The sequence below is a fragment of the Micropterus dolomieu genome, linkage group LG01 (genome assembly GCF_021292245.1).
Source record: "Micropterus dolomieu isolate WLL.071019.BEF.003 ecotype Adirondacks linkage group LG01, ASM2129224v1, whole genome shotgun sequence".
NCBI lineage: Eukaryota > Metazoa > Chordata > Actinopteri > Centrarchiformes > Centrarchidae > Micropterus > Micropterus dolomieu.
Window position 1 is genome coordinate 1411762 of NC_060150.1, and position 14168 is coordinate 1425929.

General features: G+C 42.4%; 1 protein-coding gene across 1 annotated transcript in view; it reads right to left on the reverse strand.

Moving 5' to 3' along the window:
- Positions 1–487: 487 nt before the first annotated feature.
- The window catches only part of si:ch211-132f19.7 (adenylate cyclase type 8), a 17830-nt gene continuing 4149 nt past the window's right edge, over positions 488–14168 (reverse strand). The window contains exons 7-23 of the mRNA XM_046051877.1: positions 11477–11588; positions 10856–10983; positions 10621–10779; positions 9804–10038; positions 9528–9716; positions 9338–9438; positions 7951–8152; positions 7283–7384; positions 7061–7188; positions 5809–5890; positions 5569–5727; positions 5354–5497; positions 3753–3845; positions 3260–3374; positions 2930–3054; positions 2752–2850; positions 488–1570 (exon numbers count right to left, since the gene is read on the reverse strand). Of these exons, the coding sequence (XP_045907833.1) occupies positions 1388–1570; positions 2752–2850; positions 2930–3054; positions 3260–3374; positions 3753–3845; positions 5354–5497; positions 5569–5727; positions 5809–5890; positions 7061–7188; positions 7283–7384; positions 7951–8152; positions 9338–9438; positions 9528–9716; positions 9804–10038; positions 10621–10779; positions 10856–10983; positions 11477–11588 (2356 nt within the window). The 3' untranslated portion in view covers positions 488–1387. The remainder of the gene's footprint in view (positions 1571–2751; positions 2851–2929; positions 3055–3259; positions 3375–3752; positions 3846–5353; positions 5498–5568; positions 5728–5808; positions 5891–7060; positions 7189–7282; positions 7385–7950; positions 8153–9337; positions 9439–9527; positions 9717–9803; positions 10039–10620; positions 10780–10855; positions 10984–11476; positions 11589–14168) is intronic.

Below are 14168 nucleotides of genomic sequence, written 5' to 3' on the forward strand. Positions count from 1 at the left end.
CCACAGCGACAGTAAACATTTATTTCACATGGATTGTCTGAATCCAAACGTAAAAAGTTCTTTAATGTCTCAGAAACAACTGAAATCTGACAAAAGATGAAACAGAAGTTTGGCTGCAGCGCCAGCTGCTCAGGTTCTTGTTTTTAATGTTGTTCTTCTTTAAGTTTCCATCACAGTTTGTACGAGTCGTTCTCAACAGGAAGCCTCCACCGCCTGCTGGTGTTTGATTGTGAATCCAGACGAGGTCAAAATGATTTAAATTGTTTTACATTATAAAAGGGACATCTGTAGGGCCGATTCTGTGCTTCGATGGGCGGAGCCTGATTCGACAGTCGAATCTTTGTAGCGGCGTTATGAAAGTAGCGTCATACCATTTTGGCGATGTGGGGGTGCGTCTCATTTTACACAGAACTACCAGTTGGCTCCCAATAAGTTAACGTAGCCTATTATAATATACAATTCAACACATACAGCTGTAAATAAAATGTGGAAAGAAAGAAGCTTTTAATAAATCTTTTTAAAGAGCGAGAATGAATCCAAACTTTTAATCCTAACCTTTAAAGAAGGGGGCGTCGGTGCGCTTCAGCGGGTGTGTTGGCAGACGAGGAAGAGACACCATCAGCTTCGCCGGTGTTGTGCCGAGTTGTCTGCACCTCGCGGGACGTTCACATCATTTATCACCATTAATGAACACAAATATTAAGGCTGCAACTAACGATTATTTTCATTATCGACTAATCTGCCGACTGTTTTCACGATTAATCGACTCATCGTTTAGTCTGTAAAATGTCAAGAAATTACAGTTTTCCAGAGGCCAAAGTGACGTCTTCAAATTGCTTCTTTTGTCCAACTAACAGTCCAAAACCCAAAGACTCTTCATTTACTGTCATAAATGACAAAGAATAGAAGCAAATCCTCAAATTTAAGAGGATTAAACAAGCAATTTCCCACATTTTTGCTTAAAAAATACCTAAAACGATTAATCGATTATATAAATAGTTTAAACAGGTAACTGTTTAAAAACAATATAATATTAGTTAGAGCTGCAACGATTAGTCGATTAATCGATTAGTCGAGCGCAAGAAAATGAATCGACAAACTCTCCGTGGTCGATGCATTTGTAGCGTGGGAAAAGACATTTCTGTTGGTTTTTCAGCTGCTCTTCTAGATTTTAAAAAGGTTTTTGTGAATCCAAATGTACATTTATAAAAAAAAGAAAAAAACTTCACAAAAGAGAAACAAAGTCAAAAAATCTTCAGATCGACAGCGAAACCGTCGTCCCCTGAAACAGAACGCGTTGAATTCGATGTCAGAAGAAGACGTTTGGAGCACCGTTAGTTTCTCTCCTGGTTGGCGTCCTGATGTTAACTCACGTCACTGGATCCTCCTACGAAGCCTCCACCAGGTGAAAGCCTCCGTTCTCCTCTATCAGCTTCTCTCTCTTCCTGGCCTGAACCAGACTGTAGACCACAGCTCCCAGAGTGTTCCTGTTCAGACCGAAGCCCCGCCCACCGCCACGCTCCATGAAACTGGAAGGTTCCTCGCGACTGCTCATGAAAAACGTTCGAACCTGAACAAAACAAATGATGTTTAAAGGCACCTTTGAGTTGTACTGTGTTAAAGCAACTGAGACAATTTACATGTTAAATTGTGTGTAATTCTTTATAGACGGCTGCTGTGACTTTTCTTACTGATAACTGTTAGAATTTATGAATAATTAAGATTTAAACACCATCCTCATCAACGACTACTGTGTTTGTACATATATCAGCCTTTACATACCAAACAACCTCCATCCAAAGTTCTCAGCAGGGATGAAACTGTTACCGGTTTAATGATGAAACTCCTGTTTTAAAGCCGTGTTCTTCCAGACGCAGCATCACATGGTTCTGTTTGTTTTGGGTCAGTGAAGGAAGGCGAGGGAGTTTTCAGCCAATCTGAAGCATGAAGTCTGGTCGTATTTAGTTTTTTATTAGAACCACCCACTGCTTTAATTCAAGGCGAGTTAACTTTTAGCTCAGTGAAAGATGTGGGGACGTCGGAAAGAGGGAACCTGTCATGGTTTGTTGGTCCTGCAGAAGTCACTCGCTTCCTGTCCACGGGACCTTACTTCGGAAAATGTACGTACGGTGGTCAACGGCGAGAGACATCTTGTTTTTTGATCACATGATGTTTGTCAATTTAAAAGATAATTTTGTCCGTCAAGAAAGTTGCAGTTTGACCTTGTGTGAAAACTGTTAAATGAGCTACATCTCTCGTCTGGACTTAGGCTTTCTATAGAGCTGCAACGATTAATTGACTAGTTGTCAACTGTGAAATTAATCGCCAACTATCTTGATAATCAATCAATCAGCTCTGGCTAAATTCTCTGATTCCAGCTTCTTAAATGTGAATATTTTCTGGTTTCTTTCCCCGTCTACGACAGTAAACTGAATATCTTTGAGGACGTCCTCTTTGGGAAACATTCACCATTTTCTGACATTTTATAGACCAAACAACTGAACGATTAATCGAGAAAACCATCCTCAGATTAACTATGAGAATAATGGTTATCTGCAGCCCTGCTCTTGTAAAAACACGACACGTTGCTGTTGCCTCTTCAGACTCTCAGACATGATAACACGTCACGTAGTTCAGTCTCCAACCAACACATGGTGTTCATTTAAAATCCGGCAGTCGTGGGAATGTTTGTGACAGTGTTGTAACACAGTTGTTATGACCCCAGCACCTGTTTACAGAACACTGTCTCACCTTTCCGTGGCGTTCACTGATGCCTTTGATGTAAATGTTCCCTCTGAGCTGCCGTAGGAAGCCTCGCTCCACCAGGATACAGCTGGTGGATTCTGGGACCTAAACGGGGGGGGGGGGGGGGGGGGTTATAAACATTAAGTATAAACTTACAAACACTCCTGCAGACAGATGTGCTCACCTGGATCCTCCCGCTGACACCGGTGCTCTCCATCCTGCTCGCCATGTTCACCGTCGTCCCCCAGATGTCGTACTGAGGTTTGGTGGCTCCGATCACACCTGCGATCACCGGGCCGTGAGCGATACCTGCACAGGATGTCAGAGAGTTCATAAGACAGAAAAGTGTTTTTAAAAAAAAGAGTTTCATTATCACGTCTAATACTTACAAAATACTTGAATACTGATTAAAAGTATTACTTTGTTTCCATGTTTTATGTGTATATTTGATGATATTTTAGTAAAAAAGCTAAATGTTTAACTTTTCTGAGCCCTGATGTGACGGCGTGCGTACCGACTCGGAGCTGGAAGCTGTTTCCTGTTTGGGCGTTGATGTGTGTGAGTGTTTCCTGCATGGCGAGGGCGAACAGAACCAGCTCGCTGAGGTGATGCCAGCCGTCCTCACACTCCTGAACACAAGCGGCGTGGAGAAGAAGCAGTGAAGGATCATGGGAGGGGAAGCAAAGAAGGACAGAGAAGATGTAAAGACTGAAAATGTCCAGCAGGCGGATCGACCGTGACGCCAATTTTATGCATTATTTATTATTTTTATGACGAAACTTTGTTTAAAAACACTTGATTGAATGAAAAAGAACAATTTTAATAATTTTCTGAAGAAAACAAAATGCTTTAAATATTTATTATTTAATTTCATATTGATTAAAAAACAACTTTAAATGTAAAAAAATATAATTTATTTCATACTTAATTAATTAAAATCTGAAAAAATTTTAAATTACTTCCATGAATATTAAGAAACATATTGGAAAACGCATCACACAGCCGACCTGTCTGTCTGGAGAGAGACCAGAAGCTGCCATGTACGAACTGCCGATGGTTTTAATCTTCTCCACCTCATGGAAGTAACATTCATCCAGCAGCTGCACACAGCGAGAGAAAAACTTTATTAGTCTCATTTACTAAAACACAAGTATTCTGTTTGTCAAACTTCTGTGAGATGAATCTGTCGGTCAATAAATGATCTAAAGTCATTTTTAGATTTAAATATCACAGTAAAGTCGTTATCGCGTAACGTAAACGACAGTAGATGAGTTTGGTTATCTAGATACAGCAGAAGAAGTAAAATATGAAGTGAAAATAATAATAATAAAATATAATTTGCCCGATTCTCTCCTTGTTTTTCCTCCATATGAATTTATAAATTTCCTTTTCTTTAGCGTAATCATCGATGACATCAGTCATGTATCAGAGTCGAACTGATTAACTGATAAGTCGATTGACAAAAACCTCAAAAGGCAACAATTTTGAGAAACGTCATTCTTTGTGTTTTATATCTCGGTAATCTGCCTGTCTGAAGATCAGTACGACTGATATATTACGGACTTATAGGTTGTATATTCAAACCCTTTTGCTTTTGTTCCATTTCAGGTTTTATGCAAGATGTCGGATTTAGTTTTTAGAAGTCAGATTTTGTTTTTCCATGGTTATGGTTCGTTCTTTCATTATTTAGTTTGAAAACTAAGTCGGAAAAAACAAAACAAAAAAAGTTTTTTTGTTCTATCTTTGACTGGTGTTGCATCCCTACTGGTTTTCAAACTAACTTTTACACACTGGTCCATGTGTTCCTGCAGCTGGAGGCTCTCCGCAGATATCTTCCATCTCGCAAAGAAAATAAAGGTCAGGTGGAAACAGAGAAGCTGAACGAAAGTCACCCGAAGCTTTTCATCCATTTATTTTATATTTGTTAATATACAGCTCGCCGATTTAGCTAATAACAGCTCATGTTTACTGTGTAGCATTGGATGTACTGACAACTATCACTGAGTTAATTTGATACTGATGAAATCTTAAAAACCGGATGATTCTCAGGCAACTTCTGTTCCTGTTCCAGTTGCTAGTGAGTTACAAACTGAACGCCTCCTGTTTTTCTAACTGAAAACCACCTATGCTGATGTTCAAGCTCATCTTTATTACATTACATCAGGCGCCGCCCTCACCAAGTGTATCTGCTGCAGGTTTATTAAGTGTAACACACAAAGCTACAATAATCGGATCAAAATCAGAATTTTTCCGTTTTGTTTTTAAAACAGAAAACCAAAAACCGATTGTCTGTTTTTTTTGTTTTCTGTTTATCCGTTTTGATTCAAAAAACGACTTTTTGTTTTTTCCCATTTGGTTTTGAAACAAAATAATGAAACGAACGAACCATACACAGATTTTTTCCTCTAGGGTTTTGTCCTCTCAGGGTTTTGGATTGTTGGTCGGCCAAAATGAAACATCTCAATACGTCAACTTGGACTCTGGATTTTTTTACATTTTACAGACAAAATGTTTGTTTTACATTAACTCTGTAAAATGTTAAAGCAAAAAAATAAATATTGTTTTAAGATTGCAGAAAGAAAGCAATGTGTGTGTGCGTGTGTGTGACCTCATCGAAGTCGGTGATGATGCGGTTGAGGAGGCGGAGACACACGTGCTGATAAACAAGCTCCTTCTGCTCGTAGAAGTCGGAGAAACCCGGAAGAGAAGCGAAGAGGACGCCGACTCGCCCGTACGACTCGGAGTAGAACTCCTGAAAACACACACACGCACACTTAACACCTGGACGTTCACACGAAATGCCTGGTAACAGGTAGCAGGTACCTCGTTGTAGCGGTCCCTCCCCAGGAAGTGTTGGGCGACGTGGGCCGGCAGGATGTTGAGCAGCAGACACTCGTTGTGCTCCCTCAGCTCCTTCATGTCCTCCACTTCCTTCCTCGCCTGGAGACGCCACAGGAAGTCCAGCCGCGCCGTCGCCTCCAGCTACCAACGAAGAAGCAGTTTTACTCAACAGCCATCAGAAGCACTGAGCTGTCAGAACCAGCAGAACCCAGTAGAACTCACCTGTCTGCTGTTGTAGAGCACGGCTACCACAAACATCACCATGAGAACGACACAAACTCCTTTCTTGCACAAGTTATGAGACCTGAGAGACACAGTGGTGTTTGGTCAACAGACATTCAATTAAATTTTATAAATGCTACTATAAATTTATCTAACTTGAGAGTGTTCATGCATTATTCTAAGATAGTTGCCCTATTGTTAGCCTTGTAATCACACACATAAGTATATATTTAAAGTGGTTTGTTAACAAGTAAAATCAGATACATGCAAACACTAGAGCTCCCTCTTTTAAGTTAAGTTGACTGAATTAGATTTAGGCCTAGTATATCTAGCTAGCAAAACACTGGCTAAAAATAATTAGGTGGTATCACGTTGGATGGGCCACCGGTTGGTAATGTTAGCAGCAGAAATCATTCTGATAACATGATAAGATCATATCATCCTGTAATTCTGCTGAAAATTAATAAATAATAATCCAAGCTCTCATCAGCAAGGAACAAGTAACGCAAGCTAACTGTTTGTGACTCGTTTTTGTAGCTAGCACAACATCAATGAGGAATAAACAGCTATAGCATAACGTTGGTTATGCTAGCTGTTTGTAGGTAACACAACATCAGTTGGGAATAAACATAGCATAACAGACATGATACACAGCACAACCTATAAAGTAAAGACAAGATAAGAGCATAGAAAAATAAAGAACATATAAGATTTATATCAAGACAGTAAGACTTACTAAATGATAAAACAATTAAATCAATGGTAACATTAATTAAAACTGCAGAGGGAGGCTATTTACAGGTTGCTAATTATCACTAGCAACGTTGATTAAAAACTAACCGGTAGTATAATACTGCACAGCTGCTTGTAGAGAATACAACATTAACTAGGTGGCACAATGTTTCATATGCTAGCTGTTTTTAGCGAGCATATCATCAGCTAATAAATACAATGTAGCATGATGCTTGATATGCTAGCTGTTTGTAGCGAGGATATCATCAGCTAATAAATACAATGTAGCATGATGCTTGATATGCTAGCTGTTTGTAGCGAGGATATCATCAGCTAATAAATACAAAGGCAATGTAGCATGATGCTTGATATGCTAGCTGTTTGTAGCGAGCATATCATCAGCTAATAAATACAATGTAGCATGATGCTTGATATGCTAGCTGTTTGTAGCTAGCATTACACTGGCTAGGAGAAAGCATTATTTTGGATAAGCTAGCAGTTTGACAACATTGGTTAGCACCTGTGTGTCTCTATGAGGTAGGTGTAGAGGGCGGTGGCCAGCAGGAGGACAGCGAGCTTCAACACGCAGCTCAACCTGAGGAACACCGCGCAGGTAGCCATGGCAACCACGCCGCTCAGCACCATGAACTGTACACGAGGAGGTCATGAATCATCACATAATCAAAGTCACGTATCATGAACAAAGAAAATATTGATGTAGCGTTGACATGTTAGCGCTCACCTCTGGATGTGTGCAGATGTTGATGTCGGACCAGGTGGTGGTGGGCGGAGCCAACTTGGAGTCACTGCCGTTGATGTGAGTCTCTGACGAATCACACCACAGCTGGAGGGAAGGAAATAAGTCTTTTAGAAACCTTCAAACATTTCCCAAAGGAAAAGTTGTTGGGCAACTATGGAAATTTCTGGTTTCTGAGAAATTGGGCAACATCACAGACAGAGTTGCGTTAAAGCAAATTGTTTTTGTAGCCAGTTAGCCAATCTGAGTGGGCAACATTTACAGTGTGTGTTGTGTCAACGCTGTTACTTCGACAGTTGTCAAGTTTCAAGTTTTGGAGCAGTTTGTGGTTCGTAACATTTTCCAAAAGATGCTTTAACATTTTCACCTTGACCTTCATTGGAAAATACATGTTGCCAGATTGCCGAAAGTGATGATAAACATGGCAACTCTGAAAAGCAACTTTCCCAGTGAGGTGACTTAAAATGTTTGAGTGCCAACAGGAACCTCTGGTTGCTGAGAATCTGGGAAACGTTATTGACAATCTGATGGGAAGCTTTCTAATGGAGTTGCTTGTAAAATCTTGACTGGCAACCCATCAATTTTTAAACCCAAACGTCGACATTTTCACCTTAACCTCCAGAGAAGAAGCCTAACGACTTTATCAGACTCACGATGTCTGAGGAGGCGACTCCGAAGTTGACGGCGATGGCGGTGAGCGTGAGCAGGGTTCGGGCGCTCTTGGTTTCATGAACCCAGCAACAGAGAGACTGAAGGCGGGCGGGGCAACGCTTAAACTCCTCCCCCAGAGTCAGCAGCAGGAGCAGGAAGTAGACGCTACAGCTGACCACAAACTGAGCCACCATCGAAAACAACCTACGTATTGTAGACACAACAGTTATTAAACACTTATTATACTGTCAGGTAGACAGACAGGTGGGCGGACAGGTGGACAGATGGGCGGACAGGTAGACAGACAGGTGGGCGGACAGGTGGACAGGTGGGTGGACAGGTAGACAGACAGGTGGGCGGACAGGTGGGCGGACAGGTGGACAGGTGGGTGGACAGGTGGGTGGACAGGTGGGTGGACAGGTGGGCGGACAGGTGGACAGGTGGGTGGACAGGTGGACAGGTGGGTGGACAGGTAGACAGGTGGGTGGACAGGTAGACAGGTGGGTATAAGGTATACAGGTAGACAGACAGGTGGACGTACAGGTAGACAGGTAGACAGGCAGGTGGGCGGACAGGTAGATAGGTAGACAGACAGGTGGGCGGACAGGTGGGCGCACAGGTGGACGGACAGGTAGACAGGTGGGTGGACAGGTGGGCGGACAGGTAGACAGAGGGGTGGGCGGACAGGTAGACAGACAGGTAGACAGACAGGTGGGCGGACAGGTGGACAGGTGGGTGGACAGGTGGGTGGATAGGTGGGTGGACAGGTGGACGGACAGGTAGACAGGTGGGTGGACAGGTTGACAGATAGATGGGCGGGCAGGTAGACGGACAGGTGGGTGGACAGGTAGACAGACAGGTGGGTGGACAAGTGGGCGGACAGGTAGACAGGTCGGTGGACGGACAGGTAGACAGGTCGGTGGACAGGTGGGCGGACAGGTGGACAGGTGGGTGGACAGGTAGACAGACAGGTGGGCGGACAGGTGGGTGGACAGGTTGACAGGTGGGTGGACAGGTTGACAGATAGATGGGCGGGCAGGTAGACGGAGAGGTGGGCGGACAGGTAGACAGGTAGACAGACAGGTGGGCGGACAGGTGGACAGGTGGGTGGGTGGACAGGTTGACAGGTGGGTGGACAGGTTGACAGATAGATGGGCGGGCAGGTAGACGGAGAGGTGGGTCGACAGGTGGGCGGACAGGTAGACAGGTAGACAGGTAGACAGGTAGACAGACAGGTGGGCGGACAGGTAGACAGGTAGACAGACAGGTGGGCGGACAGGTAGACAGGTGGGCGGACAGGTGGGCGGACAGGTGGATGGACAGGTGGGCGGACAGGTAGACAGACAGGTGGGCGGACAGGTGGATGGACAGGTGGGTGGACAGGTGTACCGTGGGGCGGGGATCAGTGCCTGGACGGCCATCAGCAGCAGCAGCAGGATGAAAGAACAAACCATGTTGGACTTGAAGAGTTCGTCTCTCATTTGGGAGTACTGAGAGACAAAGAGAGGACGATGAGTCACCAAACTGCTCGCTAAGCATCAAAAACAGCCCCGCCCCCTGCAGGAAGTGAGGTCATTACCTTTCCCTCCATGTGGGAGTCCTTGAACACCTGAGTGAATGTGGTGATGTGCTCCTTCCTCATTCGCTCGCTGCTCCGGACCTTCATGGCCTGACAGATCCTCTTGTTGACCTCCCGTGATCCCGACTGTTGCGCTGCAACCTGATTGGGCAGCTGTGTTAAAGAGCCATTCGTGAAGGTGGCGAGGATCTACGGGACACCACAGGGGACAAGAAAAGGTCAAATTCATTCCTTATTCCACCAGAAAGCTCCTACTTTTCTTTCACATGTCCTCACAAAGTTCATTCCCAGGATGTCTCCGAACGGCAGCTCGGCGCTCCAGGTCGTCATCTCGTCGTAACTCGGACGTCTCGCTCTCGGTGGCTCCACCTCGTCTTGTGGCGCCGGGCGGATCAGGTACGTGTCGATGTTGTGTTTCCGTAGAAACTCGTTACGTTCCTGGCCGTGCCCCGCCTCCGTCTCGTAGATCCCGTTCAGGCAGTCCAGAGTGGCCCGCGAGATATGAATGCGCCTGAGACGAGGAGACGAAGGTATGACCGAAGACATCCTCAGTGTCGAGAAGCTGTTAGACTTGTTTAAACATTGGAATTAGGCGCCAAATGTTTGTTGGATGTGTCCTGATAATAACAAACTATAAACTAACATCTGTCAAACATCACAGTTTTAAGCTGAGACTGATTTTCTTTTATCCAATAAATGAACCTTTTAAAGTGAAGTCAAAACACTTTTCTATTAGGGATTTTGTTAAATTAATTTTATAAAAGAGAAGAAAATTTCAGGAAAACAATTTAAATAAATGGAGTAAATGTTTGAAAACTGAAGATTTTAAATCAAGATATTTGCAAACTGAGGATATTTTTGTAAACTGCAGACAATTTTATCAAGTAACTTGTAAAGTTGAAGACTTTTGTAAACATATTTTTGGAAATTATGTGACTTTTGTCAAGTGAAGACAACTGTTTTAAGACCTCTCTGAGGACATTTTGGTAAAGACAGGACATTCTTCCTCTGTGTCCTCACCTCATCATGACCCAGAGGTCAGCTGATGGACTAGCGTTTGCATTATATCAGTAAAAACGTGTGTGTTTCTGACCCCGGCACTCCTGCAGCCTCCAGACTGTTGGCGATGTCGACGTCCCAGCTCCAGATGTCAAACTGCCACTTCTGAACTCCCAGAACTCCACAAAGAACCGAACCGGAGTGGACGCCGATCCTCATGTCCACCTCCTGCTGCAGCTCCCGACGAACATAACTGCAGCAGTGAAACACGTTAGCGTCACGGTGAAGCTTCTCGTGATGCAGATGTGTGTGCCTGTGTGTGTTTTTACCGTATGGTGTTGATCATACTGAGGCCCATCTCCACGCAGCAGCGGGCGTGTCCTCCCTGAGGCTCTGGGACTCCAGATACACAATAATAACAGTCACCCAGGATCTTGATACGCAGACACTGATGCTCCTACACACACAAACACACACTGGCATTATTAACAAACATTAACTGAGTGACAGGTGTGTATCTCACGTTTACTTTACTGTTTATAACAATATTAAACTTTATTTATAAGGCACCTTTCATACACACAATGCAGCTCAGAGTGTTTCACAAATAAAAAAATAAAACAGTTAAAAAGTGGAAGGAAAATAATAAATAGAAAAAATAAATTAACATTAACTTACAAATGAAAATAATAATTAAATTAGCTTTGTTTAGTTTTTTATGTTCTATTAATGTTTGTTAATACAAATAAAAAGAAACTCATGAAACTAAAATGTCAACAAGAAGCTTAAATTGAACGCATCAAATAAAACTTTAAGGAATTTAAAAAATTTAAAACAACAACAAAACTAAACCTTGGAAGCTCAAATGGTTAAAAAAAATGTACAAATCAAACATGCAAATAATTATCAAAGCAATTCAGTGACGTATATAGTTGCCATGGTGATATGACCTCAGCCAGCCTGTCGAAGCGACCAAAGAGTTCGTTGAGAGTTTTAACGAGTTCCTGAGCAGAAAGGATCAGCGACAGAGAAGTGAAGCCGATGATGTCTGCAAACAGGATGCTGCAAAGAGACGGAGAGAAATTAGAAATGTGTGATTAAAATCTAGATTCACAAAATCAGTATTTTCATTTTAAAGTCAGAATTTTGATAAAATAATGTAAAATATTTGCAAGTAAAAAGTCAAAATTCAGAGAAAATTGTGAGAAGAAAATGAAAATAATGTAATTAAAATCAGGAGTTTAACATTCCTAAATGTTCCTAAATCCCATCGTTTATCATACATACGTACATTTACACAGGACTTCTGTGAATAACTTGGCAGGTATGTCTCTCTGTGTCTGATGGTCGGTTTGTCTTTCTAGTTAAGTTAGCTAAGTTCACTAGTTGTAGTTAGCCAGGTGTAGTTAGCCAGGTGTAGTTAGCCAGGTGTAGTTAGCTAGCATAGTTATTGCAGAAAGTTAACTAACAGAGGGTCTTCATTTTATTTTTTAGTTTCCTCCTCTTGGTTTAGAGTGCTGTTCATTTTCATTATGGCATCTGTGCGTGTTGGAGGACAGATGACAGAAAACGTGTCTTATATACAGTCTGCAACATACATTTTTTGGTTATATATAAAGAAATATGACTCAGCCAACGCTTGAGGTGTGACTTTTGTTGTTCTCAACATTGCAAGACAGTGTTTTGTTTTGTCACTGTACTCAGTTAAAAGAACGGTCTGTGTGTATTTTCATGTGGAGCCAGTAAATGTTATTTAAAATATTGTTTATTAATAAAATCTGGAGAATTGCAGCTTTGGTTTACTCTTCAATCTTTTCTAGTTTTAAATGTTCTTTTATTTTGGCCCGTTTGATGCATCCACACGTTTTAAAAAGTTCCAATCTTTCTTCATCAATTTATACATATACAGTAGAACTACATCTATAGTTTTATGTAAGACATGTTTAACCAGTAATGCACTCTGCATCTGTTCACTATATATGTGACTGCAACAGCATAACGTGTTAATTTTAATGTCAGCCAAATGAGGCTGTCTGTAAATACCCTGTTCTTCAGGACACAACACGTAAAGGTGAGGACTTCATAACGTGGCCCAGCAGACAGCCTGTGAGCTGTGTGGTACGCTTGGTAATATAGGGACACAACATCTACAGCTAAAGCTGATGAAAATATCATTATTGTCAGTGTGATATAAGCAGTTTGATGTACATACAGTGTTGTGTTTCTTACAGCCTACATAAACAGAAATAACTCGTTAGTTTCAATCTCTCCAAAGTTCATAACAAGTCAACTTTACATGCAGAAGATCAAGTACAGAGTAATAGACCCTCCCTCCCCCCGCGGTAAAGTAAGTGCACCATAAAACGTAGTGGGAGTTCTCGTGTGACAGAACCATCGACTGTGTGATTGATAACAGCTGATACTCGCACATCAGTTTCTATCCTGGGTAAGTAATAGCTACTCCTGCCAGACAGTAAAGTGTACTAAACTTTAACACAGCATATCGTTAGCGAAAACACTCCCGCTGTCAGTTTTTGGTTGTCATGGTAATTGATTACGTCAGACTATTAACCACACCCCCATTCTCTGTTTGAGAAAGAACGTTAGGAGGGCGGCTTTAACTGGCCTTAACCTAGAACAACAAATCTGTGTGATGTTTAGACTGCAGTGCTAACAGCCTAATGTTGGAATCTATTACCATCCATGAGTTGTCCTCTAATCTGTGGAGTTCCTGTAAACATTCTTGTTTGACTCAACCTTGCCAGACTCCCAGAGAACACAGATATCTGCTCGCCTGACGCCTGAGCTGCTCTCTCTACCTTATCAGTCTAACAAGGACAGTTACATGAGGGAAATAACCAGAGCTGTAAGGTCAGTAAACACTTGTAGGGTCAGATAGTGACTCCAAGCTACACCTTCCCCTGTTACATCAATTTAACCCCCTATGAAATATCTCTAATATTAAATATATATATGAATGTTAACATTTGTTCTTCTACTATAGCAACATTTTGAATGCAGTTAAACGCAGTATTTCTACACTGTGGTATTACTACTAAATAGTACTTCTTCCATCAGCTGCTAGCTCAGAAAAGAGCTGCCTAAATAAACTTAAAGCTGCATTAAAAGGTTTGTGTCACTAAGGGGGAAGACAAACAGTCTGTAAACAACACTGACGTATTATCATTATATAAAGTAGTTGTGGCTAACATGTTAGCAAACAGCTGCCTATTTCCACGGAGACACGGAGCAACACGATCCTTTCATTGATAAATTACTTGTGGGGTTCCTCAGGGTTCTGTTCTCGGTCCTGTATAGTTTTCATTAATTCAGCAGCTGGTCTCAACCTGTGCTGTCTGCTGGGTTTACCTGACGTCTTTGTAGTGGTGGATGTAGATCTTATGGAACTGCTGAGGCAGCAGATACTCGTCCATGGTGGCCATGTCAGAGATCATCTCCAGAACTAGAAAACGAGGCAGGATGGACATCACCAGACGCTCCTGGAGGACACAAAGTGCGTGATGAACAGGACAACAAATGTTTAGAAGATCCAAGAATCAAACAGCTACCTGTCTGTTGTTCTCTCTCTCCAGTCTGACTCGCCCCTCTATGCAGCGTCTGGTCTCCAGGAAGGCCAGACGC